The sequence below is a fragment of the Conger conger genome, chromosome 8 (genome assembly GCF_963514075.1).
Source record: "Conger conger chromosome 8, fConCon1.1, whole genome shotgun sequence".
In the NCBI taxonomy this organism is placed as follows: Eukaryota; Metazoa; Chordata; class Actinopteri; order Anguilliformes; family Congridae; genus Conger; species Conger conger.
Window position 1 is genome coordinate 20,626,776 of NC_083767.1, and position 12,747 is coordinate 20,639,522.

At 40.6% G+C, this 12,747-nt stretch overlaps 1 protein-coding gene and 1 long non-coding RNA gene across 8 annotated transcripts; one reads left to right on the forward strand and one right to left on the reverse strand.

Moving 5' to 3' along the window:
• Positions 1-117: 117 nt before the first annotated feature.
• Positions 118-3,021, reverse strand: LOC133135897 (uncharacterized). The gene is made up of 2 exons (XR_009709455.1): positions 2,718-3,021; positions 118-1,813 (listed from the first exon to the last, which is right to left on the reverse strand). It is a non-coding gene; the product is annotated as an uncharacterized LOC133135897 (long non-coding RNA).
• Positions 2,882-11,429, forward strand: LOC133135896 (nocturnin-like). Of its 7 annotated transcripts, none has more exons than XM_061253241.1 (3): positions 2,882-3,021; positions 8,392-8,652; positions 9,621-11,429. In XM_061253241.1, exons 2-3 carry the CDS (start codon positions 8,400-8,402, stop codon positions 10,445-10,447), a joined length of 1,080 nt encoding a protein of 359 aa, XP_061109225.1. In that variant the 5' UTR covers positions 2,882-3,021; positions 8,392-8,399; the 3' UTR covers positions 10,448-11,429. The 7 variants fall into 7 exon arrangements, with proteins under 7 accessions (XP_061109225.1, XP_061109218.1, XP_061109221.1 ...); XM_061253234.1 differs by lacking the exon at positions 2,882-3,021 and adding an exon at positions 3,455-3,780; XM_061253237.1 differs by lacking the exon at positions 2,882-3,021 and adding an exon at positions 3,455-3,569.
• The last annotated feature ends 1,318 nt before the right edge of the window (positions 11,430-12,747 follow it).

Genomic DNA, 12,747 nt, shown 5'->3' on the forward strand with positions numbered 1-12,747 from the left:
TTCAGACTGGAAATGTTTAAAAGATAGAGAGCGACTAACTAACAGCTTCCTTTTGCATGACCTTGGGACATTAGATTTCAACCCAGCAGAGAGCAGAAGTAAATCACTGGAGGAAAATTTACATTTCCACATTTTTTTATTTAAACAGGCAGAAAGACAAACACTCTCCTCTGAGAAATAAGAGCAACATTTAATCAGTCTCACCACCTGCAGCCCAGACCGACCTATAGGAAGCGGAGATGGCAGCATAGAGATATTTCCTCATCCAGACACACACCATAGACATTGGCATAGAAATGGAGATGAAGCCACTTTTGGCAAAGCTTAACGAGGATAGCATATTCATGGATGTCAGAGTTTCTTACCATTGACAAAATGTAATGTAACCTTATGATTTTTGGAAGAAAGCAACCTCAACCCCCCCTCCTCCCTCTCCCACTCTCACTCATTCTCTCTTTCAGGTTTTCAACCTCAAAGGTGTTTAAAGAGTGACACCAAGTGGTAAATCCAGGGTATGATTCTACACATTTTCTGCTTAATACTAGAAATTTCTTCATGCGTCTGCAATTCTGCTTGTGAAGTCATCATACAGTAGGTCACTAACAATACATTTTATTTATAGAGTGCTTTTCAAGGTACTCAAAGACGCTTTACATAAAAGAGATACAATGATTCAAATACAATTAAATAGCACAAAAATGTACAATCAAAGAATAAACAGAGACATTAAATCAAACACTAAAAGCAGCTTTAAAAAGGTGCGTTTTGAGGGGTTCTTTTGAAAATGAATCACGGAAGCTGACAGGGTACACTTAACCTGATATTCATTCATTCATTCATTCATTTAAAATCCAATGTGTTGGAGGAGACCAAAGAAATAGAAATGGTGTCACTGTCAAAATACTTAATACTTAATACATAATACTTAACTCCACTGTGTGTGTATGGAGACAATACATACCATAGTCCTCAACCAATTGGTCAAAAATGAATAAATACAAGACAATTTACATGTAATCGGATGTACTAAATTTGATAAAAGTGCGCTCTCTGCAGGAGGACAATGTTTTCTTACTGTAAATTATCAGCACATAATGATGTGCTTTTGCTCCCCTGTACCTGAGCTCATTTAGGGAAGAAATCTTTTCTGAATTTTTTGTGTTAAAAAATGTCCATCTGCTGCCTCCAGAAAGAAAGTCATATGTGAAGGGTGGGAAAGGAAGAAGTGAAATGCATAATAAAAACAATAAAAAAACAAGGTTAAAAGCATCCTGTGTATTTTATCAGTTAGTGTATGGTACGCCCAGTGTATACTAAGAATGTGTAATGGAAGTCACTTCTGGAAGCTTGGTGACAGCCATCTGTTTGAATTACTGGCACTTCATAAATTAGCTATAATTTTAAGACGGTACAGGCTGCATACTGTAACTTTCCTCCATTGACCAATTCACCATTCGTTAAAACCTCAACCGTATCTCAGTTTTAATTATCACTCGCAGAAAAACAGATGCATAAATACTGTGTAGGGTCTGTAATAGTGTGTGCGCCCTAGATTTTTATCATGGAAACAATTCACTTGGCCAAATGTTATGGCAGCATCAGGTGTATCCAGATATCCAATGTCTTAAAAGATGTGAATTTCCATTAAAACAATGGTGACTGGCTGGTAGCACTGCCATGATCAGGCAGGGACACCGAGGCTGTGTCCCAATAATCTTTTCTTGCCTGTTCATTTCCTTGTTCCCAAGCCTCAGCCTCCTCGATGTCTCCTAGTCGACTATGCATAATGTCAGAAATGAGTGAATGAACCAATCTGTACAAGAGAGAGAAAAGGAAATAGTTATAATTCCCCATGGTCATTGAGTACCTTATAAAAACAAATTAAGCTAGAGCATCTAGTTTCCCTGTCTGAATTAAAAATACATTGATAAACAAAACAGTCACAACTGTTGTATTTTATGTGTCAGGATAGATTGTACATGTAAATTGCGTTTCAATTTTATTTTGATATATCATATATAAAAGAGATTGTTCATCTCAAGAGCCTGCTGGTTAATAAATTCATGTTATTTTTAATAAAAACTAGAAAGCAGGAGAACAGCAATATGGTGAGGTAATTGGTGACAGTATTGCATCACCTGATGCACATTAAAAAATTGCTACAATATGTATACATGTTTGAAGCTGTTGGCACCATGCTTTTTAAGACCTAGAATATTCATTCAGGCCTTAAAATCTACCCATGACAAAGAACAATGTGACGGTGACTTCCAGGCTAAGGGGCTATCACAATTACCACAAAAAAAAAAAAAACATAAAAATAACAACATGATCCAACCAGCCTCCCAAACAGCTGGCGTTAATATTGGGGCTAACCGTCTTGCAGGACTTCTGCATAAGAATCTGTCATTGGTCAGGTTCTCTTCTCTCTCAATACTAAGTAATACTACCTGCACACACTCAGCAAAGTTACTCGCCTTCTCATCTGTCTCTACAAGCTACCTAAAGTGAGCACCATAATTAATGGGACAGAGACATTTATTTTTTCTGTTATTTTGGTTGTGTACTCTAGCACTTTGAATTTGAAAGGATACAATGCATATCGGATGAACCGTTTAGAAACTATAGAACCTTCTGTACATGGTGTACATGGTGATGCTCTGCCAGGCCTGTACTGGAGCCATCTTCATTTCCTGCTCGTTTTGCAGACTTTTTACATTCAGTCTCCTCTTAAAAATGTATCTTCAATTGGATTCAGATCCGGTGATTGACTCAGCCAGTCAAGGATTTTCCACGTTTTTTCCAACGAGGATGTACCATCTAGATATATTGGAGAAACGCATTTACCAATGCAAATGAATACAGAAGTCAAGTAGCTAATGAGGAACGTAAATGGGTGCCAAATGCTTCACCGTAATTAGTATTATTTAGTGTTTGGTTTCTTTTCAAACAATGTACACTCGTCTTAGATTAATACGAAAAACCGGTTGGACCAAAGATTTTACCCTCTAACCACGCTTGGTGAGTGATGAACTTTAACCTTATCACAGATACTGATCCATTCAGCATTAAAATAGGGGGGTATCGTGTAAATAATATGTATTTATTTTTATCTTAGAAATGTTGCTGCTGCGTATTCTTAACATCGGAAAAGGACAACTATGGTTTAAAGTCCTAATAATAAATAAATATATAATTATAAATAATCATGTTCAAGTTTTCTTGGCGATAAGTCCACAAGAATTTTCCACATCTCACTGCCAAAGATTCACGCAGTGGTACCTTCCAAGCAGTGTCACGTTGTAGAATGATGAAATAATTTGCCGGCCGGTGTGTTGAATTTATCGGAGACGACTTGGTTGTTCCTGTTTCATAGTTCGGTCTAATAACAGAGAGAAATCAGATGTTGTCTTAGCATTTAAACGTTTATTATATATATATATATATATATATATATATATATATATATATATTTTTTTTTTTAACTTTTTTTAGATTTTTTTTTAGCTTGCTAGTTACACAAGAGGAAAAGTTGCTCTTCACAGCTGATTGTTACTGAAACTGAGAAGGTGATGTATTCGTCAACTAACGTTACTAGGCTGTGTTCTACCCTAGTACAAGAGGCGTTGTGTGCGCCTAAATTCGGGTCACGGGTTAAAAATCCACTGAAGAAACTATCCTCGCCGGCCTCTCTCTATCACCAATTATTCCTGGACGGCCGAATCAACAACCGAGTTCCAGCGAAAGCAGCAACGCGAGGTTTGGCGTACTGTAGCACAGGTGAGGTTTTGAGAAACTTGGTTGCTTGGTGGAATTTAACTTGTCTCAGGTCCGTAACATTGGCTACAATAGGAAAAAAAAAACAATTTTGTTATACGAGTACTAATTTCCATTGAAAGATCCATGATGCGTGACAAGTCATTTAGTCATTTTGGCCGAGTGCATGGGCTGAATTATGGAGGGAGGACTCGTGGTTGACAGGGATCCTGGCTGGTCAGTAAAGATAATTTAAATATTTAAAATATAGTAATCATGCTACCAATATCGTGCCCTTTGATTCTTTTATATTTCTTCATACGTTTTTTAACGGACTTAGTAAAAGTAAAATGAAAATAGCGGCTAAAAAAATACTACTTGTTCTGTACTAAATTGTCATCTTGTGTTTTCTTATGTGCTTCTTTGAGTCGTTTTTATATCTTATAAATCTCTGTAGCTATGCCTATCGTTATAAAGTCATTAAGAATTAGTCATTAAGGTTAGCCATTCAGAATGGTTGAAATTCTGTCTCGCAAATATTCCACTTATTTGGCCATGCCACATTATGTAGTTAGCATATTCCAGTGCAAACCAGTCTTGACCTCTGGTCAGCAGTTGAACCCGGCAGATGTATTTTGCAGATCTCTCCCAATTGCCCTCAGCACCACTGGCTTAAAGCCCACTTGCATGACATTGCACACAATCTACTTATTTTCAATTCAGCTAATTAGATTGATTTAAATAAATCTATGGTAGACAGATGGGTTGAGTATCATTACAGTAGGATACAGTCAGGTTGCACAGTGTGACAAAACGGAAGTTTTTTGCTATGGGAGAAATTGGGATTACATCTCAGTTACACCCTGGCAACTCTGCTTTAATGAGATTAGTTGTGTAACTGCATTAGGGATGGTAGCTTAAATAAGAATGTGTCCATTCCAAGGCACAATAAAAATTACATTGACCTGCTTTCCGTTCCAAGGACTGGCATGCAAGAGGAACTTCTCAGAACTTGTCAGTCCTGGCGCAAATGTAACTTGTTTTTAAGGAAATGTCTCAAGCAACTGTGGTGCAATGTGATATGTGACATGGCTTGTCAATAATTGTTCCTATATTTAACAGGCTTTACTTGAACCCCTGTATTGTCTAAACTGTACCTCCAGTATAGGCTATATTTTTCCTTTCCTTTCTTCTTTTCTTGGCCCTAGCTCCACCCATCGGGAGTGGCTAGGAAAAGATTAAAGAAAAATAAACAGACCGGGAAATCATGAACTTGAATCAGGCAAATGCACATCAGTTTGAAGCCTTGTCAGTTACAGACGTAGCAGACGGGGAGAGGTGGATTCACAGGCCAATCCTTTATGCGTCAGGCTTTCCAAAAAAATATTTCCGCAAAGGATGCGCTGATGTTTACATTTTAGAATGACGACAACAACCCTATTTTCTGTGTAGAAAATGGATCAGGGTGGGCCAGCCGTTCTGTGAAGTTGAACAAATTCAGTTAATTTCCAAATTACATGTGCGAAAAGCACTTTTGAATCCTCGCAGCCCGTATTGACAAGTGGTTCCTTCCAATTTAATTGAGTAATTAGCCAAAATCTACAACACAGTACAGAGGACTGTTAGATGCAATGCGTGACATCGGATATTCAAAGTGAGCCATTGTCTCTATGCAACAAACAGGACACTGGTCTATTCATTGACTCTGGCACAGTCCCGGCCCAGTCACAACCACGGCACTCGAAAATTCCTGTGCGTCCCTGTTTGCTCAAAAGTCTCTTAAACCAAACCCTTTTTTTCTTTGCTGCTCCACGTGATTGGTCCCCTGGCCCTTGCTAAGGGAGTAGGGGGTTTTGTTCCTATTCCTATATAGTTTTTGTCATACACTGCTCAATATGCTGTTCATATGTTATAATTGTATAACAGGAGTGGTCAGTCTTATCTGAATAATGCCAGTGTGCGTGTGGGTTTTTGCTTTGGCCCAGCACTACAACACCTGATTCAACAAATTCAGTAATACGGTCTTCAATCAATACCTTTCAGTAGAATGCGGTGTTTTAGTGCTGGACTCATAAAAAAAAAAACGATTCCCACACTATCCCTTTTCAGAGAAGATTGGATACCTCTGGTATATGTTGGAAATGTACAACTTGAATTGCTTTCATAGTGCTACACTGGCAACAGTTTATTGAGGCAGAGGACTTTAAGGCCTATATTTGAATCAGCAGTTATCATACAACAGGGTTATATTTTAAATTGGGAAACAATACATTTTAAAATGCAACTTTACTGTCTATTCACTTAAAGGTTGTTATTCTCTCGGCTGTTGCGGTCAGGCCTGGTTGTTGAGAAATACTTTTGACTCTGCTTTACTCATTTTATCTGGTCTCTGATCAGCTTAATTGGTATCCCTTGAATGCATTTATTTTACATCCCATGAAGTTCTGACAGTGAAAGTAACCCCTGTATTTTGTTCCATTCACATAGATTTGCTAATTGCAGGTTTTTCAACCAGCAGGTAGTATGCATGGTAGGAGTATTACTTTCTAACCCCTGGGCTTTCCACGTCGCATACAATTTCAATGCATTGGGTATTGCTTGAGATCAGGGTTCTGCATCCCACACATGCCAAGTGGATTCATAATTTGGAACAATTAAAGGTACAATAGGTAATTTCGGACATCTAACGGTCAAGAGAGGAATAGCAGCAGCAAACGCCTTCAAACCACAACACTGTTTATCCCTCCCTCTTCACTGTAAACGCGCTGACATTGAAAGCCATTGGCTCTGGCAATTGGAACCAATTTTCAACCAATGAGCTTGAATTATTGTACAGTTACACAAAGTTTTGGTAGTGTAGGGCAGTCAACTGTATATTTAGAAACCCAAATGTAAGGACTATAAACAAAGCCAGAGTCAACATGTCAGTGAGCCCTTTTTAATGGGGATTTACAATGGTCTTGTAACAATGTTTTAACACGAAAATCTTGCCTATTGTCCCTTTTTAAAAATGCAGAATGCCCAAGCTCAATACGTGTGCATCGTAGTTCTACCGCCATGCAGTAGATGGTGCTGTCCCCATACTTAAGTATTTTGATGTCCTTCACGTAGGATAATGTTTTGAGTTACGCAATTCTTCACAGAATGTCTGCTCTTCGGCGTTCTGCTCTGATCCAGCGAGAGCTGTATGTCAAAGTGAATTTTGAAATCTTTGCTCGTTTTGTCGGTAAGGTTCTAGGATTTCTTGTCGTTGTCGAGTTTAACTTGGTAACGTTATATGACGACTCGCTGTGTTCTGTGTAAGTTGTCTCCTGAGGAATGTGGTTTATGATTATGGGTGCTTATTGGGTATCCCAGACCCTAAAACACTTGGATTCATGTGAATTTGAGCAATTATTGCAGACAAAACGACAAATAACTACACGATTTCCCTGTATTCGGAAGACCGTGTTAGCTCACTATATTCCGAACAGCATCTGAAGCACAACTACAGTTTTGTACTGTGTCTGGTTAATCTCATTAATTAAAAACGGATACCATATATATATATATATATATATAAAACGATGTGTCGGGGGGGAACACAATTACCATGTCACTGTATGCTGTATCACTGTATGATGATGAAACGAATTGCGTAAGTGACTCGTACCAAGTTTTCTATGAAAAAGGAAGGAATTAGACTATACACACACAATAAAACCAAAGCTGATAGTTATTCAAGAAATTTCGGAACATCGTGAACTAACTTGGTGTTCGGAACACGGTGAGTCTACGTTTATTGGGAAACTTGTATTGGCTCCATTCTAATGATTGCTTAACCACAAATTATATTTTATTCATGCTTAGTATAAACGCATAAGAAACCCCTGTGTACTCAACGTTTTTGGTTTGACGGTAGCAGACACGGCACGGATGTCTGTGTTGGCGATGGGTAGGATTACACTGCACTGTTGTATTTATGGCGATGGTATTCCAAGCGTCTGTATGTCATAAACGAAATTTTGTTTTTGTTTCCCGCAATAGCAGTAAAACGTTATGTGTGGAGAAGCCCTTAAATCCACTGTGTTGCGTTTGCTGTTAGCCTGTACCTGCTTATGCAAATCTGTAATACGTAGCAATGAGTCTCGAACTTGTATTTATTTGACCCCTTTTTATTAGTTTGCCAAGGCGAGAAAGTATTTTTCTGTCCAAATGTTATTTTTAGCATGATTAATATTAAGGAATTATGTACCTGTGTAAGAATCCAATCATTGGTGTATTGTTCCCAACTCAAAAAGAAAAGAAAAAAAGGCTGATTAGGATTTAGTGTGGGCTGAAAATATATTTGGGTACTATTCTGCTGGAAAGAGGTTTTCCTTCACCAAAACCAGACTTTGAAATCTGCGCTTTGAGAGAGCAACATTACGTTCTAATGATGTTACTGTACTGCAATAGTCTGTTGGTTTTCACTCCAGCCCTAACAAAGCAACCTAATTTTGGTGTGCCAAATTATGGTTGGAATGAAAAGATACAGGATGGTAGATATTCAGCATACGGTTGTGAACCACTGCTGGACCGTCTGTAATACGTGAGTTAGAAACTGTTGTTTTCACGACAATACACAAGTGCCCTGAACTGAGACTGTCTTCACAGACTATTCCATGGGCAGTAGCACCAGCCGGCTGTACAGTGCCCTGGCCCAGCCCCTGAGAAGTGGCCCCCAGGCCCGGGCGGACCCCTGTGGGAAGCAGGGGGCCCACGAGGAGCCCACTGACCCCGACAGACTGCTGAAGGAGTGTGAGGAGGCGCTGCGAAACCGCCCCGCCCGGCTTCACCGAGACTTCGTCTTCCCCAATGGCAGCACCCACCTGAGCCCACCCATCCGGGTCATGCAGTGGAACATCCTCGCCCAGGGTACGGTCTGGGTTCACCACTCTGAACCATATTAAAAATCCTCACCCAGGGTACGGTCTGGGTTCACCACTCTGAACCATATTATAAATCCTCACCCAGGGTACAGTCTGGGTTCACCACTCTGAACCATATTATAAATCTTCACCCAGGGTACGGTCTGGGTTCACCACTCTGAACCATATAATAAATCCTCACCCAGGGTACGGTCTGGGTTCACCACTCTGAACCATATTATAAATCCTCACCCAGGGTACGGTCTGGGTTCACCACTCTGAACCATATAATAAATCCTCACCCAGGGTACGGTCTGGGTTCACCACTCTGAACCATATTAAAAATCCTCGGTCTGGGTTCACCACTCTGAACCATATTAAAAATCCTCACCCAGGGTACGGTCTGGGTTCACCACTCTGAACCATATTATAAATCCTCACCCAGGGTACGGTCTGGGTTCACCACTCTGAACCATATTAAAAATCCTCACCCAGGGTACGGTCTGGGTTCACCACTCTGAACCATATTATAAATCCTCACCCAGGGTACGGTCTGGGTTCACCACTCTGAACCATATTAAAAATCCTCGCCCAGGGTACAGTCAGGGTTCACAACACTTGAATATCAAAACCATATTAAAAACTGGCAATCCCCCCAATAGAACCTGAAGACTACGTTGATGATCCAATCGGGACATGGTATACAACAGTGAAAATTAAGACGACGTCAAATTTTCAATTTCAGTGTGTAAAATCGAACGTATGATATTATTACATTTGATTTTAATCAAAGTAATATATTTATTTGCTCAAAATGACAACTGGCCAAAATACTAAAATGACACAATGTTGTTACACTTCAAAATAATGCAAACTACACTAGTTTATACCCATAAGTTAATCTGTATTTGGTGGAGTAACCCTGTTAGTGGGTGATATTGTATGGCTGACGTTTGATCCCTTTGCATGTCCCAGCTCTCGGCGAAGGCACGGATAACTTCGTGGAGTGCCCTCCAGACGCCCTGAATTGGGCCGAGCGCAAGTACCTCATCCTGGAGGAGATCCTGACCTACCGCCCTGATATCCTGTGCCTGCAGGAGGTGGACCACTACTTCGACACCTTCCAGCCAGTCCTCCACAGCCTGGGCTACCATGGCACCTTCTGCCCCAAGCCCTGGTCCCCCTGCCTGGACGTGGAGAGCAACAACGGCCCCGACGGCTGTGCGCTATTCTTCCGCCGTGACCGATTCGAGCTGCTTCGCAGCGCCTGCCTCCGGCTGACCGCCCAGGCCGCCAAGACCAACCAGGTGGCCATCGTACAGACCCTGCGGTGCAGGGCGACGGGGCGCCCCCTACGGGCAGCGGTGACCCACCTGAAGGCTCGCAGCGGGTGGGAGCGTCTGCGGAGCGCCCAGGGCTCGGACCTGCTGAGGAGCCTGGGGGGGGAGGAGGGCAACAGCGACGCCCCGCTGGTGGTCTGCGGAGACTTCAACGCCGAGCCCGGCGAGGACGTCTACCGCCTGTTCTCCACCTCCAGCCTGGGCCTGGACAGCGCCTACAAGCGGCTGAGCTCAGACGGGAGCTCGGAGCCACCGTACACCACCTGGAAGATAAGGCCCTCCGGGGAGAGCCGTCACACGCTGGACTACATCTGGTACTCCCACCAAGACCTCCGAGTCGATGCGGTGCTGGACCTGCCCACCGACGAGCAGATCGGGCCGGGCCGCCTGCCCTCCTACAGCTACCCCTCGGACCACCTCTCCCTGGTCTGCGATATCCGTTTCCAGGACAAGCTCCAATAAGGCCCCCTCCCTGTTGAAAGGTTTTAACCCTTTCAGTCTCATGACCAACATGAAGTAGCGCCACTCAAATTTCAAGGGGTTTTGGCTTTGGTTGAGAATTTAGAATTGAATAGGGGCTTAAAACGGTAGTATAGCAGTCATTTTGATTGGTTGAAAAGGCAGGTTGAGAGCACTATATGGCACTCTTGGGACTGTGAGGGTTCATATAAAATCCAGAGTGTAGTACGTATTACATATACTGCGTATGTTTGAAAATGCATCGATTGTTCCCACTTCCATAAATTTCATTTTGTGTATTTTCAAATGTGTATAACCAAAGATATTCCTTAATTTATCAATATCTATGAGGGTGGCAATAATTTATATTTTTATAGATGCTGTGCATTTTTATATATGTTCTTTACATTTTGGATCATCTATTTTAATACTTTATTTTAATAATGAATGTATATTTAATTGGCACTTACGGGAATGGTCCCATATCCGGTGACACTTATTTATTTTAGAGTTTTTATTGCACTTTGTCACAGCTGGGTCAAGAGTTGTTGGTTGTTTAAAGTCCACCATGCCTGGGCACAATGTGGACGAATGATGACTTGCGGGTTGGCATAATGTGGATGAATGGTGGTTTTCCTAAAAGCAACCCCATACCAGAAAGCTGTTGGTGTGAATTTAAGTGAACTGTAATTTAATTTATGATGTCGTTACAGTCCAGTCTCTCAGTGCTTTCTTTTTAGTCCAGTATATTTTCAAGCATTGTTTGGTTCTCATTTGTAACCAATTACAATTGTCTAGCAGGTTGTGTAATAAATTAAAAGCTGTGCCACTCACTTAACTACAAATGTAGGGGGGAAACATCAATTGTGGTTGAGACCAAATGGAGGCCTGTTTGTTTGCAATATATACCATCCATTGCTTATTTTTCATTAATAATAGAATAAAGTGTTTTCCATTTCCTTCAATTAAAATTATCAAAGGGAAATGCTTTGGAAGTCTGATTATTTGCCAACCAGTCAGACGGAATTTTGAGGTTGGCTAAGATGTTTCGCATGGCATAATTGCATCTACTGCAAGGCTCTACCATTAATCCTGTCAGTTCAACTAGCATCAGAAAAAACACATAAAAATAAATATTTTTGGTCTAAAGTTTTCCATACCAACTATTCTTTACCAAAATATGTGCTAGTCTTAGAAGTTTGAAAGTCATACACCAAGTGGTAAGCCATTAAAAAGGGGAAGAAAATGGTCAGACGGTACAATTTGATTTTTTTCATTTAGAACTTTTTTTTTCTGAGCAGTATTATGCAAATCAGAGTTCATAATCTCAGAGTGCACAATCTCAGGATTTCCCTGCTTTAATGCAGCCTGTAGCGTAGTGATTAAGGTAAATGACTGGGACACACAAGGTTGGTGGTTCTAATAATAAGATCCGCACAGCCGTTGGGCCCTTGAGCAAGGCCCTTAACCCTGCACTGCTCCAGGGGAGGATTGTCTCCTGCTTAGTCTAATCAACTACATCGCTCTGGATAAGAGCATCTGCCAAATGCCAATAATGTACTTAATAATGTAATGGTGCTTTAAAGTCGACAATGGTCAACCTAAAATGGTTGCTTTTTCACAGAATGACCCAATTCAAAAACCAAAGGCTGCACCAAAGAGGTGTCTTACAAAGGTAAAATAATTGTCTTGGTCCCTCTATATCTGGTTCCATGACCTTAAGTAAAGGAAACTAGTGATTTCAGCAGAGAACACATAATTGGTTCTCAATTTAGCCACGTTTTCTACAGGGAAAGAAGTCTTAAGACAAAATGTTTTTTTTTATATTTCAGTAAAATCTACTTGAATACACTTTGAAACAAGAGTACAACAGAATAGAATACATTTCAAATGTTGAATATATAAACTAGTTCAGTCTGAACACAAACATTTCTCTCGCCCACTTTTAACAAGTAAAATTGCAAAATTTTATGAAAGCGTATAACTAGCTGCAAGAATGCGGGCAGAACACGGCCTTTTGTTTGAAATCGCCAAGAGATTTCAGGAAACGTAAATGTCCGTAGACTTAAGACAGTGGGAAACAGGCAAATGACAATAATGGTCTGCTGGAACTGAAATCTTGACGAACTCTCTACGATGATACAAAGTGTTGCTTTATATCTATAATACTGTGCTTGGTACAACATGTCAAAACAGCTTTACACAAAAAGCGAGTTAGCTTAATTTTCTTTTCTTTAAAAAAAAATCATCCAAGGCTACTTTGTTTGAAATTTCTTAAACTGTATAGCATATATACAAAAATC

Coding starts and splice junctions, on each gene's coding strand:
- LOC133135896 (XM_061253234.1), top strand. CDS start 3,573: ATGTATTCGTCAACTAACGTTACTAGGCTGTGTTCTACCCTAGTACAA. Junction 3,781..8,391: donor TTTGGCGTACTGTAGCACAG/GTGAGGTTTTGA, acceptor CTGTCTTCACAG/ACTATTCCATGGGCAGTAGC. Junction 8,653..9,620: donor GTGGAACATCCTCGCCCAGG/GTACGGTCTGGG, acceptor TGCATGTCCCAG/CTCTCGGCGAAGGCACGGAT.